At 45.4% G+C, this 17,733-nt stretch overlaps 1 protein-coding gene across 4 annotated transcripts in view; it reads left to right on the top strand.

Moving 5' to 3' along the window:
* Nucleotides 1-17,733, top strand: part of LOC122938033 (protein adenylyltransferase SelO-like) — a 47,620-nt gene extending 29,887 nt beyond the window's left edge. For all 4 annotated transcript variants that reach the window (XM_044293298.1, XM_044293297.1, XM_044293296.1 and 1 more), the window contains 10 exons: nt 1,494-1,566; nt 4,634-4,717; nt 6,681-6,810; nt 8,890-8,934; nt 9,015-9,096; nt 9,173-9,265; nt 10,259-10,338; nt 14,041-14,084; nt 15,499-15,578; nt 17,106-17,733. In XM_044293298.1, coding sequence (XP_044149233.1) covers nt 1,494-1,566; nt 4,634-4,717; nt 6,681-6,810; nt 8,890-8,934; nt 9,015-9,096; nt 9,173-9,265; nt 10,259-10,338; nt 14,041-14,084; nt 15,499-15,578; nt 17,106-17,228 — 834 coding nt within the window. In that variant the 3' untranslated portion in view covers nt 17,229-17,733. The remainder of the gene's footprint in view (nt 1-1,493; nt 1,567-4,633; nt 4,718-6,680; nt 6,811-8,889; nt 8,935-9,014; nt 9,097-9,172; nt 9,266-10,258; nt 10,339-14,040; nt 14,085-15,498; nt 15,579-17,105) is intronic.

Below are 17,733 nucleotides of genomic sequence, written 5' to 3'. Positions count from 1 at the left end.
GATGCGCCGAGGTTATGGAGAGGCCTGCGCCTCTTCATAACTTCGGCGGATCCTCCACCAGCTTTGGGTCTTTATTAGACCGGCGTCTTAAACGCCAGTCTAAATAAATGTGCCGCTATGTATCTGCTTCTATACCTATACGATCGGACTACCACCCACTGTGCTCGTGAGCATCAGATTGCCATCCGGAGAAACCAAAAACATCAACGGGCCCCAGAATCACAGGCTCCAGTTGTAGCTTTAGGCCCTTTATTCGATTAGGTCCATACCCCGTGAAGAAGTGCGATGTTTCGGCAGTAAGACTGCATGCTTGAAAAAGGCAGTTTTACTGTCAAAACATTGCACTTTTTCAGTGGTGTATGGACCTGTTTGAATAAATGGCCATGAAGCTACACCTGGACCCTGCGATGCTGAGACCTGTCAATGTTTTTGCTTGTATACCCAGCCGCCTTCTGTCATTGGAGACAGGGAAAGGTGTAAGGGAGCATTCTCTTCATCAGTACAGCAGACCCAAAGCCATAGGTTCTTTGTATTCTGTCTTAGCGTCTACTAACCGAACACTACATCATTTTATTAGCGGTTTCATATAGTAGCCCAGCGTATCCTTCGCTATAAAACACTTCCCTTAAAGGGAGTCTATTACCTCTGGCAAGCCCTAATAAATACAGTAATACATGTGTTAGGCTGCCGACTCAGTAAATCAGTAAATTGTATGTCGATATACACCCCCTTCCCCTCGCTGTACACCCCCAAACCAGCCATGCAGCGCATTGAGAGGACTCCTGTGCCTACGCACATAATTGAGAGGTGTGCATTCCTCCGCTCGTTTGTGGGCGCCTAGCTGTGGAATGGGGGTGAGTATCGCAGGTCTTCTATAAATGCGTTCTTGTACTTAAAGGGGTTATCCGAGACAAAAAATGTCCCCCATATGCTCAGGCCCCTCACAATGAATATACTTACCTGGCTCCCCGCTTCCTGCGCTGCTCCTGGTCCCCGCTCCGCCGCTGCTGATTCTCCCCGTGCATGGATGAAAACATCCAGTGTCAGGAGGGTAGCAGCCAATGGCAGACGGGACGAGCTTCCCTAGCATCGCGGGTGACGCTAGGGAGGCTCGTCCCCGTCACCGCCTGCAAATAGGACTTCACAGAGGCGACATGGCTCCCTTAAAATAGGGCAGCATATCTGCTTTCATTTTGTCCTGTAAGAGGAGATGGAAAAGATGGACAAGTCTGCCACAAACATATCAGGATCTGCTGGAAGTGGTGGTTGTGCCAACTCTTTTCTCGAGAAACAGAGAGAAAGCACAGCTGGCAGATGCTACGGGCACTGCTATTCTGATGTGGTGAAGACAGCATTGTCATACATCACAGCTCATTGATTTTATTCAGGTGTTGGAAGCCTCATAAATATAAAATACCAGCAGATTCTGTCAAAATCAACAGGTGAAATTGAGGGGTGAGTGGCATGCTGTATAACAAGACTTATCATTGCAGGCTTTCTTCAGCATAGTTGTGTCTCAGACAGCGGACATGATTGCACGGTGGATGTCTGTAGGGTTTGCACATGGTAGGTTAATACAGTAACTTCCTGATAATCCAGTAGCCTCAGGATTAATGAATTTCTTAAATCTGCAATAGTTTTTATTTGAGACTATTAGATATTTAATTTACATTATTTTGAATATCTAGACAGAGCTGCACACAACGTTTGTCTTTCACTGAGAAATGTGCACATGCCGTCAGCAGCAGTTCTCAGCTCTGAGACAACTTAGATGCCACAGTTAGTAGCGACTGCAACATCTAAGTGGTTTGATAGAGGGAGAGGGCTACCTCAGTGACCCTTTTGCCCCCTGTAGCTCCGTGTGATGACAATTTTTTTCTTGAAAAAGTATATCTACTAGATCACACCAGCCAAACCAGAGGCACCCATCTGTAGACACGTATTTTGGGGTTTGTGACCCTCATCAGTACAAAACAGCTTACTGGTAGGCTGGATGAAATGCCTTAGATGCTGCTCAGGGGGTACTGTTTCTCACTAAAGAGACAGAGCGATGTATGGAGACTTATTATAATCAGTGCTCCATGGGAAACTGTTGCATGTGGTTTTTTTTTGTATATTAAACTGTATATTACCCACATGATAACATCACCTAGAGACAGGCAGCCATGTGAATACACACAGTAATGCAGTTACTGTAATAACCAAAATAAAAATCATTATTCCAAGACAAGTCCTATTTACTTATCACACGGTTGTGCCCTGTGTGCTGACCCAGCGCATGTATGTAATGTAAGGCTACTTTCACACTAGCGTTCGATCGGATCCGTTCTGAACGGATCCGATCATAATAATGCAGACGGAGGCTCCGTTCAGAACGGATCCGTCTGCATTATTTTAGCATATAACAGCTAAGTGTGAAAATAGCCTCGTACGGATCCGTCCAGACTTTCAATGTAAAGTCAATGGGGGACGGATCCGCCTGAAGATTGAGCCATATTGTGGCATCTTCAAACGGATCCGTCCCCATTGACTTACATTGTAAGTCTGGACGGATCCGCACGCCTCCGCACGGCCAGGCGGACACCCGAACGCTGCAAGCAGCGTTCAGCTGTCCGCCTGTCCGTGCGGAGGCGAGCGGAGCGGAGGCTGAACGCCGCCAGACTGATGCAGTCTGAGCGGATCCGCTCCATTCAGACTGCATCAGGGCTGGACGGCTGCGTTCGGGTCCGCTCGTGAGCCCCTTCAAACGGAGCTCACGAGCGGACCGACGAACGCTAGTGTGAAAGTAGCCTAACACTGATTATCAGAAATGACTTGATGTGTAGGGGTGTCACATGACTGATGCCCTGGATACATGAACACAAGGCTGATACGTGGGCAGTACCATTCTACTGCATATAAGGTTTAACTGCCTGATATAAGAAAGGTGTATGCAGAATTTTAAATACATGTATATTAGAAAATTGTACAGTTTCATATTATAGGGATTGTCCGGGTTCAGAGCTGAACTTGGACATAACCCCTTCTTCCCCCACTCAGCCCCTCTGATATGAGCATCGGAGCATTTCATGCTCTGATGCTCTCCCTTGCCCTGCACTGTATAGCGCAGGTCGAGCTTTATTTTGTTTACATTTTGACCCTTCTAGGCAGAGGCTTTCGCCTAGCAGTGTTCCCAGTGACGTCACCGGCACTAATGGGCGGGCTTTAGCAGTTTTACAGGCTAGGACAGCGCTAAAGCCCACCCATTAGTGCCGGTGAGGTCGGGCTCACTGCTAGACGGAAGCCTCTGCCTATCACCAGATCTAATTTAAAAAAAACTTGCCCTGCGGGGGGAAGAAGGGGTTATGTCCGGGTTGTCAGTGAACATTATTAATAAGGTCATCCTTCAATGTTTCACTATTTATGAATATAAGACGTCCTAAAGGCACATGTGTAGTAGAGTATTCAGGCTGAGCAGTCTCATAAACTGACTGCCGGGGCTCCCGTGTCGATTTGATTCTCCTGCAGATATAAACTATCTGTGATTGCTGCTGCGAAGTTGTCCCCGGTCACAGCGCAAATCTCTGATCTGTGTTATCTTGTCTACACGCTGCTCGCGATGGGCTTATGAGACTAAAACACTGTGACCTTCCCTCCACGTCCTTATCTCTCCTCTCATGTAGCTTTGGTGCTTGTCACAGATTTTGGAGCAGTGCTTGTAAGCATCGTATTGCATTTATTCATTTACTTTGCTTATATAGTGCCGACATATTCTGCCGCACTGTGCAAAGCCCCAAAGGGTCTCTCAGTCTAGTATCCCTATCTAAGACACACATACACGTGGAGGTCGGTTTCTTAGTATGGTGATCAACCTATAATTTTGGAGTGTGAGAGAAAACCTGAATATTTGAAAATCAACATGACCATGGGAAGAACATGGAAACCCCATGCAGATGTTGGCCTTGACCACTGAGCCACCATTTTAGTAGACATTTTGATGGAAATATTGACTGGAACTACATATGACTGGAGTAGCTTCCTGCAGTGCTGGGCCACCTATCCCTGGAGATAGGGGCAGGTCCGAGAGGTGGGACCTGCACCTATCTGACATTTCTGACATATCCTAGAGATATGCCTCCAATGTATAAGATGAGACAGCCCTTATAAATCACATATCCATTGGCTGTGCACAGGCCGCTGCTAGCCACTTGCTGTGCCGAGGCTCCCTGTGATCCCCACCAATGCAGAGAACATAGGGGTACAGTCCAGCCTTACCCACTGATTTCGGTAGGACTAGCCGACCATCTAATTTGTATTAGATTTTCAGCTGGCATTTATTTGGTAGGTGTCGAAGAAGAAGGTAGTTGAATTTCAGCATGCCCAATCCTTAGTTCTCAAGATAAGTGACTGCCAGAACTGTATCTGACAGTGACTTACTGTTTCCCCATTTAGCAAGATGCACACACAGCTGAACCGAGCATGCATGTGTATGGGAAGGGGGAGAATAAAAGCACTGGAGAGACACAATACGGACGTTCATTCAAGGCCAGGGACTTGAAGCCCTCTGTCAGCGAGTCACCCAGCCTTTGTATAGGATAAGCAACCAATAATAAGGCAATGCTCATTTGTAAGGCTTCTGTTTTTTTGAATGCAGGTGTGTGCAATACAGATAACTTCAGCCTCCTGTCAATCACTATTGATTACGGTCCGTTTGGCTTCATGGAAAATTACGATGCTGGTGAGATTCCTCTGCCTACTGATACTCATTCTCCCTTCCTCTTCTTGAATGTGGTGGGGTATGTTATGTACTATGGACGGCCAAGGGTACATGTCTGGCAGAACGCATTTACTTATGTTTTCATTGCACAGTCCTGATCACTGTGAACAAGCGCCCGTACGAATGCTTCTTCGCGATAATCTGCTCGATTATTGGGCTCTTAAACCACTGGGGCGATGCACAGACCACTGCTGGCCACTAGCTGTGTGGGGAAAAACGGTGTCCCCACCAGTCGAGAGACCATAGGGGTATAGTGCGGGTTTAGCACTGCAACCCCCTTCCCCGCTGGACCTGAGGAGGACAGCATAGTTACCCGCTGCCCACCACTGGGTTCCAGCTCATTTCGGCTACTGCTGTGCCCTCGTGCTCTGATCTCAGCTTGTAAACCTCTGACACGGACAAGGATCGCGTGTGCCTCTGCAGCCAATGACTGTCCAGAACGACAACAGGTCTTCAAAGTGGCATTTGACACAATGATGCTTGGGGGATACATCACCACTGCAGTGGCACACGTGATCCCAATTGATGCTGGAAGTTTATAAGTGAGGACGAATGCAGCTGTGGACCTAAGGAGCCAGAACCGAGCATCGGGAAGATGGTAAGTATGCTCTGGCCAGGCAGGGGTAGCCAAGAAGTCTTTAAAAGCTGGTCTGTCCCTTTAAAGGCTATGTACACCTTTGGGGACAATTTTTGTAAGATTGCATTTTGGGCTAAAACATTTTTTTTTTCAATTAGTCTTTTATTAAAAATATTGAGCCCTTCTGTCACAAAGGGTTAACTGTTTTTCTAGCTGTGTGACTGGTACTTGCACTCTGGGCTAATAACCCTTATCTGTAAACCTTATCTGTGTACCAGGTCTAAAAAAAGAGTGGCATGGAAGGGTACAGGCTGGCAGGCCCATCTCATTTACCATTTTCTACACCTGTTTTAGGCGTACCAAATAGTCTAAATGTAAGACCGCTCCGAAGCGGTCTTACATTTAGAACTGGTGGAGGATAATCCAAAGTTATGTAGAGGCCAGCGCCTCTTCATAACTTCAGCAGATCCACCGCCAGGTTAGGGCTTTTTAAGTCTTAATAAATGACCCCCTGAGTTTTAATGAGTGTTTAGAAGGTCATAGATCAGAAATAAAGAGCCAGTCACCTCCCTGCCTGACGGAGCAGAGAGAAAATTCTGAACCAGCTACTAGATAAACTCAAAGCTGTGCACGAAAAACGTCTCAATATTTTTAATAAGACAAATTGAAAAAATTATTTTTAGCTAAAAAAAATGAGTACATTGCAATAATAAAAAAAATTGCCACCAAAGGTGTACATAGCCTTTAATTTCTATGGATCAGTTGGGGGTCAGTCCCCTACCAATCAGAAGGTAATGACCTAGTTCCTTCAGTGAATAAGCGTCATTTTTTTATTTCTATATTTTATAATACACAAAAACATCACTTCCTTATAGTAAAATCCCATCCACGTTCCACTTTCTTGCTTTGTTACGTTCTGTGCAGAGCACAATTGCGCGCTGAATACCTTGCCCCTAGCACGGAAGGATTTAACATATTTTCCTGAGAAAACAAATGTTGGAGATGATAGATGAGCATTGTGCGCCGGCCACAACTCACACAGATTACTCTGGTTAACATAACAGGGAACGTTTATTACGTACCACTAACAACCGAGCGCTTTACAATTTGCGTCTGCCAGGAGGATGATGGCGAAGAGCATCTGGAAATCTGTAGCCTCTCCTGCGAAAATAAATACCCTATAGCTTGCAGCGCTGTGAACGGGAAGGGCTTGGCTCCTTCTAAGCTTCTCATTTAGTTATTGAGCCAGAAATAAGGTTCATTGTTGAAATGGCTGCAATTACTATTTATTTGAATTCCCCTTTTTTTCTGTACCTCGGTAATTTGTGCTCTGTTTTCTTTAAATAGATTACGTTCCAAACACATCTGACGATGACGGGAGGTACAGGATCGGAAACCAGGCCAACGCTGGAATGTATAATCTGAACAAGCTGCTTGTAGCATTAAACCCCCTGATGGACAACAGACAAAAACAGATGTGAGTCTCCCCCCGTCTACCCCCAGGACCCCGTGACACTGGTATTGTGGCAGTGCAGACTGCCACTGACGGGTGTGTGCTCTTTTGCCCCCTTTGAACATGTTTATACTAAATCCCTTGGAGGATCACAACGGACTTTGAAAAATGTTGTGTTGATGAATGACCAACGACAGATGGAATTAGGTGTTTATTTTTGTAAAGAAAAGACTGACCCATTTCCAAAAGCCGCATGACAGCCCACTGGAAGCCTAATGAGCATACACGGGAAGCCATAGGCTACTTTCACACTCGCGTTTGGTGCGAATCCGTCATGGATCTGCACAGACGGATCCGTTCAGATAATACAACCGCCGACATCCGCTCAGAATGGATCAGGTTGTATTATCTGTAACATAGCCAAGACGGATACGTCATGAACACCATTGAAAGTCAATGGAGGACGGATCCGTTTTCTATTGTGCCAGATTGTGTCATTGAAAACGGATCCGTTTGGCTCCGTTTCGCCAGACGGCAGCGTTTTGGTGTCCGCCTCCAAAGCGGAATGGAGACGGAACGGAGGCAAACTGATGCATTCTGAGTGGATCCTTATCCATTCAGAATGCATTAGGGCAAAACGGATCCGTTTTGGACCGCTTGTGAGAGCCCTGAACGGATCTCACAAACGGAAAGCCAAAACGCCAGTGTGAAAGTAGCCTTATACAGGTTAACTGCTGTACATGGTAGTCCGAGGCAGGCGTATGAGGCTTATAATCCGGTGGGACATGTGTTAAAGTCTGCTTTTTTGTTGATGCTCATGAACCCTTGGTCATCCGAATGTCATCCGTTTTTTGCGGATCCATTGACTTTGTATTGTACCAGGATCCGATTTTTCAGGACAAGAATAGGACATGTTTTATATTTAAACGGACATGCGGAACGGAACAACGGAAACGGACAGCACACATTGTGCTGTCCGATTTTTTCCAGGACCCATTGAAAATGAATGGGTCCAGATCTGGTCCTGATCTGTTCCTGAAAAAACGGAACAGATCAGGAAAGAAAAAACGGACGTGTGAATGGACCCTTAAAGTGGCTTTTTGCTCTGGACAATCCTTTTTTTTGCTACACATTTCGTCCGATGATAGCATTATACACAATTTTCCATTGAAGGGGTATTTTACATGTAACGTGTGGTCATTTTGGGTCCTCCGGTGGGAGAGATGCTCTTTGTAGCTGCTGTAGCTTATAGATAAGAATCCTGAATAGGGACACTCCCGCTTTAAAGGGGCTGTTTTGCAATGCAAATGTATTCCCTATTTACCAGATATTCGATCAGTGGGGGTCCTACTTCTGGGACCCCCACAGATAACAAGAACTGGGGTCCCGAGTCCTTGTATGAGTGGAGGGGTAGGTAGAACTTACATGCCGCCGCTCTATTCATTCTCTATGGGACTGCCAGAAATAGCCAAGTATAACGCGTTTAGGTATTTTTGACAACCAATAGAGAATGAATAGAGCGGTACTGTGCACGCAGGACCTGACGCTTCATTCATACAGGGAACTTGAAAATCCTGCTCTCGTGATCGGTGGGGGGCCCAGCAGTCAGACCCCCACTGATCGGATACTTATACCCTATCCTGAGAATGACTGCAGCATCCGACTACCATGATTGATAACCATGAATAAACATAGAGCGTCATGTATTATACTGGAATACACCATCTGTGACTTCTCCTCGCTCACGTCAGCGTGGCGGGGAAGGGGACAGGACGGCAGCCCGTCTCCTTCACTATTTTCTATACCTGTTTTAGGCGTAGAAAAAGGTCTAAATGTAAGACAGCGAGGAAGCTATCTTACATATAGAACTGGCGCTGGATGAGCCGAAGGTATGGAGAGGCCGGCTCCTCTACCAGCTATGGGGCTTTACTAAGATGTCTTAATAAATGTACCCCATAGTTCTGCATTGGAGCTGTATACACGAACCAGCGTTATTCATTCACCAAGTTCCTAACTTATGTAGTTAAGATGTATTGGAGCAGTGAATCTATACATACCCACTAACTGCATCCATACTGATATACTAATATTTTTTGATTTCAGAGCTTCAGCCATTCTGTCAGGCTTCCCGGATCAGTATTACCAGAGGTATGTCGTTGTTGGGAATGACCTCCTCATGGTCGGTGCTGGTAGACAAACCCATTCCTCATTCTTCCCTTTGATTACAGGTTCACACAGCTCTTTAGGGCAAAACTGGGATTTTTAGGTGCAAGAGAAGAAGACTTGTCCTTGATTGCGTCCTTTCTTAATGTAAGTGATGTTTGGCAGGTGTTCGGGTACGCGGACAGATACTGTAGTACCCTGTTTTTGTTTTCACCTCTTGCAGATGATGGAAGATACAAAGGCGGATTTTACAATGTCGTTTTGTCAGCTGAGTGAGATAGCAGACGTCCAGCTAAGGAAGCTCACCATTCCTGAGGTACCTGCAGACTGAATAGGACCAATCCTTATCCGTGGGGGTCCGCAGAATGGAGGGGTCCCTTCATGGTTTACATAGGCACAGCACCAAACATACAGGTGCGGCTGTCCTGGTATTGCAATCTCAATCTCCATCATCTTCCTGATCTGTGGGGTTCCTTTGAATTGGTGCCCCACTGATCAAATATTGATGGATAGGCCATCGATATCCAAATGTATTATCTGCTTTAGGCAGTCTCAACTTATTAGCCTTGGCAAAAGGTTGATCACAAAGTACCCCTCTTCTAGGACCCTCAGTGATCAGCTGTGAGGAAACCGGCCCTGACTTATCAAGAACGGCATCTGCCACAGCGGTCTTCGTAGGGCTTTGTCACTGGAAGGCGCAGTCCATGCACCCTTTAGTCCTCATTTGTGCCTGTTTTTAGTGTAAATAATGATAAATGTGCCAGGGCCTATGGCCCCACCCACACTGTACCCTCCCCACACCAGGGTGGCAGAAATATACCAGTTCTGAATAATTTTAGTCGAAATGGTGTTTAAAAAGCCGCAAAACTGGGTTTTGAGACTCTTGTAATGCCAAAAACATGGCGTAGGGGGATGATAAATGTGTTTAGTTCTAAGCATTAAACTGTGCCCATTAAAATCAATGGACAGGACAGGTTCTCCAGAGCCAGAGATGCGCTTTGTAACGGCTTTACATTCTGAACAGAGGACTCTCCGCTGTTAACTTACAATTCTCTATAGGGAATGTGAAAATTGTTTTTCTAAACTGGACAACACCTTTAAGTCCCGGAAAAGAAACCCATCAATATAATAATTTTGTGTTCTCTTGACTTTGAAGTCCTTTGTAACAGCATTGGCTACTGTGATAGCGATCAGGACCTGTTTTTTTCACACTTCAATGGAATAGGTATTTGAGAAGGATCAGTTTCAGGTATTTTCTTGCGGAGTTTCACCGACCTGTTGCTTTTATGTTTTTTGCTTATTGATTAAGGAATACTGGGCCCTACATGACATCGGCCAACACGTGGATTTCTCAGCGTGGGTCACCGTGTACCTACAAAGATTACAAAGGTAAAACAGTATGAAGATCTCAGTCTTTACCTTCTGTTCTAATAAGTGCCATGATTTATTATGGGGTCTGTAAGGCTTTTGATGGGGTTCCGGTATTTTCTTATTAGTAGCAAAATTTCAGTGGCTCATCTTGAGGGGGATTGTGGAAGACCTGCATTGTAAGAGAGTAAGGTCTATGACTCCTTGCTGTTGCTGCCTCAATACCTGCAAAGCTGTCTGTGCCCTCACTGCTATTTGCATCCTAGCCATACTCATTGGTATCGTGGGAGCCAAGTGTGCCAGCTGTGTGGAGGATGAGAACTAAACCTAGTGGTTGGCATCCTCATGTTGCTCCCTGTGTATTGATCAGCAAATTGCATAATTTTTTCCCCCTCCAGGTTTCAAATATTAATGACCTATCCTCAGGATAGCACTTTGGCCTGTGATGTCATGTCGATCAGTCGCATTGCGTTTGTGCAGCTCAGTCCTATTCAAGTGAATTGAATTGAGCCGCAGTACCGAGCATAGCCATAGATACGATGGAAAAGTACTGTGCTTTGGAGGGGTTGTGGGTGGGGGTGTGGGGGGTTGGCTTGGTGGTGTGGGGTTTGCCGGGAGTATGACCCCCCACTTATCATATAATAATTACTTATCCCGGAGAAAGAAGCCGAAGAGGGGGAAGGGGATGATTAGAGGATTATACCGCGCAGGGGCAGCATTACTGACTAGATGCGCAGGCGCGAGATTTCCAAACAGGCGGATGATTAAGAATTTGGGGGTGCAGCTAGTCAGAAAAATCATAAGCACAGTGGATGCATCTCTGGTAACATAAACGGCGCAGAACTCATGTTAGATCATTTAGAGATAGGGTGGGAAAATTTGGGCAATGACTTGTGCAGTGAGGGGGCATCTGAAAAGAGCACTTTGGGGCTCATCAACTAGATAAGTATAAGCAGAACTGACTTTTGGTAGTGGGGGGGTTAAATCGGTTCACTTTAAAGGGGTTGTTTCTTAGCAGACAATGGGGGCATAGCGCCAGGATATGCCCCCCATAGTCTCATAGGTGCGGGTCCCACCACTGGGGAGTCTGGGACCCATGCCTATATCGAGAACGGAGCCCTGAAGGTGGTGGTGCACAGCCGTCCTCCATTCATTTTCTATGAGGCCGCCGAAAATAGCCGAGCGCTATTTCCATCGGGCCCATAAAAGTGAAGTGAGCGGTGGCCGTCATAGTGCGGTGCGCTCCCATTTACTTCTATGGGGAGAGCGCTTGGTGGTGGCCGGACCAGATGTCCTCCAGCCACCACTTTGCAGAGCTCCATTTCCGATATAGGTGGCGGGTCCCACCACTATAAGACAATGGAGCATATCATAGCGATACGCCCCCATTGTCTGAGATGAGACAACCCCTTAAGTTCCTGCCAATCAGCAATCATAGCATCTCCACATCTAAGAGACAAGAGGAGCCAGTGCTGAGCAAAGCGTATATGACTGTACATGGGCACTTGTCTCAGGTGTCTGTATGCCCATGTAGGCCATTGCCTTCTGTACAATGCCACAGCGAGCATGCACCTAGTGACATATCCTGATAACACTATAGTAATGCCAGGATACCTCCGCTTCCATTGGTGGGGGAATGCTCCTGGGTACATGGATTCCATGTCTTAATTGCTGATCACAAATTGGTGGTGTTTAAATGACTTTTCACATGGAGATGAAATGTCAACAATCTGCATTGTTATTAAGTTAATAATGTGTGACGGAGCTAGTACCCAGCGTGTCCGAGTGCTTCCAGATGCCTAGAATGGCTCTCGCACCCAGAAACCGTCCACACCACCCATTTTATTGAGATCCGGTGAGATAACACAAGTGTGCTTGGAAGATGTGTATATTTTTATGTTTATGGTGAAAATGCACAGGAGCACGAACGATGAGGCAATGGAAGCTGCTGCTGTAATACTACAGGCTCTGCGGAGTAACGTGGTATCAGTACACGCTCGCTACTACAAGAAATGACACATTCCGGATGTACATGTAAGGCAGCCATACCCATTAGGTAGCTGTCAGCAGAATGCTCACTTTCCCTGGACTCTTGGCTCGGTCAGACATGTATATCTTTCAGTTTGGATGGGTTATTTCCCATTATAACTAATAAATGGGTATGTTTAAATTCAATAAGCCCTACCCTTCAGGAATCTGCATACAGGACCGGCCCAATCATCTGTATATCGTAGACGTTAGATATTTGGCCAATCCTGCTGAAATTGGTGGGCTTGTTCAACATCAATCTTATGTGTGTTGGGATCTTTAGCCTTTAAAGGGGTTGTCCAGCTTCAATCCCAATTTTAGCCTAGAGCCAGAACAGTGCCGTACCTAACGTTAAAAGAAAGCACTTGCCCCCTCTCTGCCGCACTGTTCCAATGCCAACGGTTCAGAACGGCTCCTTTGTGTCCCCATCATGTAAACCTCCTGACACGGTCATATGCCCCACTGTATTGGCATCAGCGGTGATTTGCCCCAAGTGGCCTGTCACTGCAGAGTCATGTGCCACTTGGGGACGCGGGGACAGTGATTGGCTGCACAGATGCAAGTCACCCTGTTCTGGGAGGAGATTACACACTGGAAAGTAGAAGGATCCAGACTGGAACAGAGCGGTGGGGAGCAGGTGAGTGCCTTTTAAATTTAGGTATAGTGCTGTACCTAGCCTGTCTAAAAGGGCGATTGAGGATGGACATCCCCATTAAAGTCTAACTAGTTTCAACTTATTTTTAATATAGTGTATGAACAGGGATGTTAATTTTTTTGTAATGTACTTTATTAGGGAAAGATGTTTCTTTGGACAAGAAGACAGGGTGTAAAGGATCTGAAGAAAGCTCTAACAGTATTGCTGAGGAGAATCTGTCTTCAGTGTGCCTGTGTAAGTCAGATAGGCATGGTGATGGGCAGCGGTAGGGCACAAGTACATAGTTAGGCTGGAAGCCTCTGTATCTTACACACGGGTGTCTTCAGCGCTCAGTAGAACTGAAGACAGACTCTCCCTAGTAACGCTCTGTTAGAGCAGGGATCAGCAACCTTCGGCACTCCAGCTGCTGTGAAAGTACAACCCCCAGCATGCACACTTATTGTCTGTTCTTTTACATCCCATAGAAGTGAAAAGAGGATTTCTGGGAGTTGTAGTTTCAGAACAGCTGGAGTGCCGGAGGTTGCTGATCCCTGAGTTAGGAGCTTTACTTAGAAGACTCTTTACACCTTGTTTTCCTGCTACGAGAACATGTTTCACTAATAAAGTATATTACAAAACATGTTTAGCACCCCTGTCCCCGCACTAAACAACACTAACACATTAAAGAGGTTGTCCGGGCTTTTTCTGTTGATGACCTGTCCTCAGATCGGCGGGGGTCCGGCACCTGGCACCCCTCGCCGATCAGCACGTGCCGTCTTCCTGTCCGCTCCTGCTGTCCCATAGACATACAGTAGAGAGCAGGAAGAGGGAAGGGAGGCGGCACGTGTGCACTGCGCTCGCCGTCTCCTCGAACAGCTGATCGGCGGGGGTGCCAGGTGTCGGACCCCCGCTGATCTGATATTGATGAACTCTACTGAGGATAAGTCATCAATATTAAAAGCCCCGACAACCCCTTTAAGGTGTCCGCCTGCACAAATTCCATAGTCTGAAATGTACTAAATTTATTAATACTGTAAGCCTTATTATCTCTTTTTACTTAGTAACCCACATGATTCCGATTCTAAAAGAAGACACCGGATGAAAAGTAAGATCAGTGACCGAACCATTGGGACAGTGGTTTCTAATTTAGTGTGCCTCGCCATTGCTGTAGCCTCAAAGGGGAGGCCCCAACTGGTGATCGTCTGATCATCGCAGGTCTGGTTTGCTGAAACTCCTTTCAGTCAGCTGTTGCCGGAAGAAGCTGCGGGTGGTAAAACATTAGTATTACACTTAGTTTTGCATTCAGATAAATAAATGGCCATGTGGTATCTGAGTGTGTGAAGTGAGCGGGATGCCCTCTTTGCAGCGGTTTATATGGGTGGGGGTCACAAGCGGAGAACGCCTGCTCCAGTATTCTATCCATGTACGGTTACAGTTCACAGATAAAGGTTGTACAGTTGGAACTGTCCCATTGAACAGAAAATCCTGGGGCAGATTTACTAATCCCTATGTACAGATCACGATAAAGGATCGAAGATGTAGCGACTCGTTAACCACCAAAATGTTGCTTATTATACACATAGATAATCATTGGTACTCGCAGTCGTTATTCATTTGCTTTTAAATCGTTCCTTGTTATTACATGTAAAGATGGGGGACAGATGCTTGGCCAGAGGGCATGTATGAGACCGTTAGCGAGTAGACGGCTCCATATTATATGAAAGATCACAATGGACGAGAAACGAGACATTTGTCGCTCATCTTTGAATTGTTCATACTTATCACACGATTCCCATTCATTTTTGCCCTCATGCGCGAGAATCTGTATGATATTCGCTCCATGTATAGGGCCTTTAGACTAAAGATGTGCTAAATCTATCAAAGTGGATCAGGCTGGATGATTATTTTGGCTCTTCTGTAGACACTTTTGTTTAATTTTACACCACCTTTAGTTTGGCCTAATTTGCACCAAACATTTGACACATCTTAAGTTTTTTTTTTTAAGTGATGCTCGTCCTCAGGATAGGCCATCACTAGCTGATCGGTGGGGGTCCAACACCCCAGACCCTGCCAGACAACTCAGCCAAAAGAAGTCCGAGTCGGAGCTACACTGAACCATTGACCTTGTAGTTGCCGGAGCTCGCTCCCACATCGCCGCTGTCACAGCTATAGTGTTTATGGTGCTGTATAGCTCTGGCGCTGACTTCTATCGACAGAGCTACACAGACCAGCTGATAGGTGGGGTATGGGGTGAGGGACCCCCACCAATCAGCTAGTGATGACCTATCCTGAGGACATGCCATCTCTTAAAAAATCCCAAACAACCAATGAACATGCCCATCTCCTGCTAAATGGATGTTGCCTTTGTCGAGCTATACTCAAATTTGTCTAAAAAAAATAATAACTATGGACGCTAGTTTTTTACCGCAAAATAAGATAGAATTCTGGTGCATTTAGCTTAATAAGTCTTCCAGTGTTTTCTTCTGCTGTAATTAACCATGAGCATCGTTTGCTTACAGCTACCAACCCTAGATATATATTACGGAACTGGATGGCAGAATCTGCAGTCCGCAAGGCGGAGAGAAATGACTTTTCAGAGGTTAGTTTGGGATTAGTGAAGTTTGCATTATTAGTGAATATCTATCTATCTCTCTATCTATCTATCCATCTCATATCTATCTATCTATCTATCTATCTATCTCATATCTATCTATCTATCTATCTATCTATCTATCTCATATCGATCTATCATCTATCTATCTATCTAGTCTATCTATTCTATCTATCTATCTATCTATCTCATATCTATCTATCTATCTATCTATCATATCATCTATCTATCTATCTATCTATCTATCTATCTATCTATCTATATCATATCTATCTATCTCATATCTATCTATCTCATCTATATCTATCTATCTATCTATCTATCTATATCTATCTATCTATCTATCTATCTATCTATCTATCTCATATCTATCTATCTATCTCATATCTATCTATCTATCTATACTATCTATCTATCTATCTATCTATATCTATCTATCTATCTATCTAGCTATCTATCTATCTCATATCTATCTATCTATCTATCTATCTATCTATCTCTCTATCTCATATCTATCTATCTCATATCTATCTACCTATCTATCTAACTCATATCTATCTATCTATCTATCTATCTATCTCATTGTTTATTTGTCTTTGCCTGATCAGAATAGACACCCCTAAAGGCGTTCTCCAGGATTTCCCTATTGATGGCCTATCCAACAGATAGGTCATTATTATGAGACCGTAGTGGTCCAACTCCCAGCACTAGAGATGAGCGAATTTATAATAATATATTTTAAAATTCGTTCACACTTCGTTTGACGGTAAAAGGTGAAATGCATTATGGATTCCGTTACCACGGACCATAACGCAATTCTGTGACGCAATGCCTTTAGAGGCATTCCGTTATTCATTCCGTCATAATAGAAGTCTATGGGCTGCAAAACGGATCCGTCCCGTTTCCGTTATGCAGAGGAGACCTCCAATGCAGGGGAGGAAGCACTGGAGCGCCGGTGAGCGCCGCAGCCTCCTCACAGCTCACCAGCTGGTTGTGCTTGGTATTGCAGTTCAACGCATTTCACTTGAATGAGACTCAGCTGCCCTTAGGCCATGTGACCGATGTACGGTAGTCACTGGCCTAGGAATAGTCCTAAGCACTCACGGAGTGTGGTGTCCTTTTCATACAGCTGATCGGGAGTCCCTATCTGATATTGGCCTATCCTGAGGTTAGGCAATCAGTATCAAAATCCCATGAATCCCATTTAATAATCTTTAGCCCCATCCTCACTTGTTCTCCTCTTCAAGTATGTTGATTGAGATTTCTGTGTGCACGCTGCAAATGGACGGACTGAGTGTGTAAACCTAAGTACCTTAGAATGCAATAAGCACATTTTAGAAGGTTCATTTTTGAAGAGCTGGTTTGACATAATTATTAAAAGAAACTTGCCAGAGTTACAGCAGAAACGACATCAAAGCCGTCTTATGTGCACATGCCTGCACACTGAGCCCAGCAGGCATCTGCTTGGAGGTCCTTTTAATAGTACGATCTTGATTTTTCTTCTCTGTGCCACAGGTTCACCAATTGCAGAAAGTTTTACAACGACCTTTTGAAATGCAAAAGATAGCAGAACTGGCTGGATATTCCCAAGAAGCTCCAGAATGGGCCAAAGAGTTGAAAGTCAGCTGCTCGTCCTGATCCAGCCTTAAAGGGGTTGTCCAAGGATTTTTCTTTTTAGATTCCCTCTACCACTCAGCTGGACCCATGACACCATCTGTACTCACCTGTTCCCCATTGCTCCATTCTAGCTCTGTGACTGCCGCACTTCCGGTCCATGTCAACTGCAAGGGTGGGCTCACCTATGCCACTGCAGCCAATAACTGGCCTCTGCACTGGCAGTCCATAAGTGTCTTGTCACTGCAAGGCCATGTCCCGCTGGAGAACACATCACTGCTGAGACCACTTATTGGCTGCAGTGGCTTACGTGAACCTGAACCCATTCAGGAAGTGACACAAAGGTCCGAAAGTGCAGTGAAAGTCACCCTGGGAGCTACACAGAGAGCCCAAACGGAGTGGCAGGGAGCAGGTAAGTATAGATCTCTTAACAGGTCCGCTGGCTGGGTGGAGGATTTAAAAAAAAACTAAAAAAACCCTTTAAATTGTGAATGTAAGAATTATCAATAAAGTGTGTATATACACCATG

The sequence above is a fragment of the Bufo gargarizans genome, chromosome 5 (assembly GCF_014858855.1).
Source record: "Bufo gargarizans isolate SCDJY-AF-19 chromosome 5, ASM1485885v1, whole genome shotgun sequence".
Classification (NCBI taxonomy): domain Eukaryota; kingdom Metazoa; phylum Chordata; class Amphibia; order Anura; family Bufonidae; genus Bufo; species Bufo gargarizans.
The sequence above is the reverse complement of the archived record's forward strand: the minus strand, read 5'-3'. Positions and strand labels throughout refer to the sequence as shown.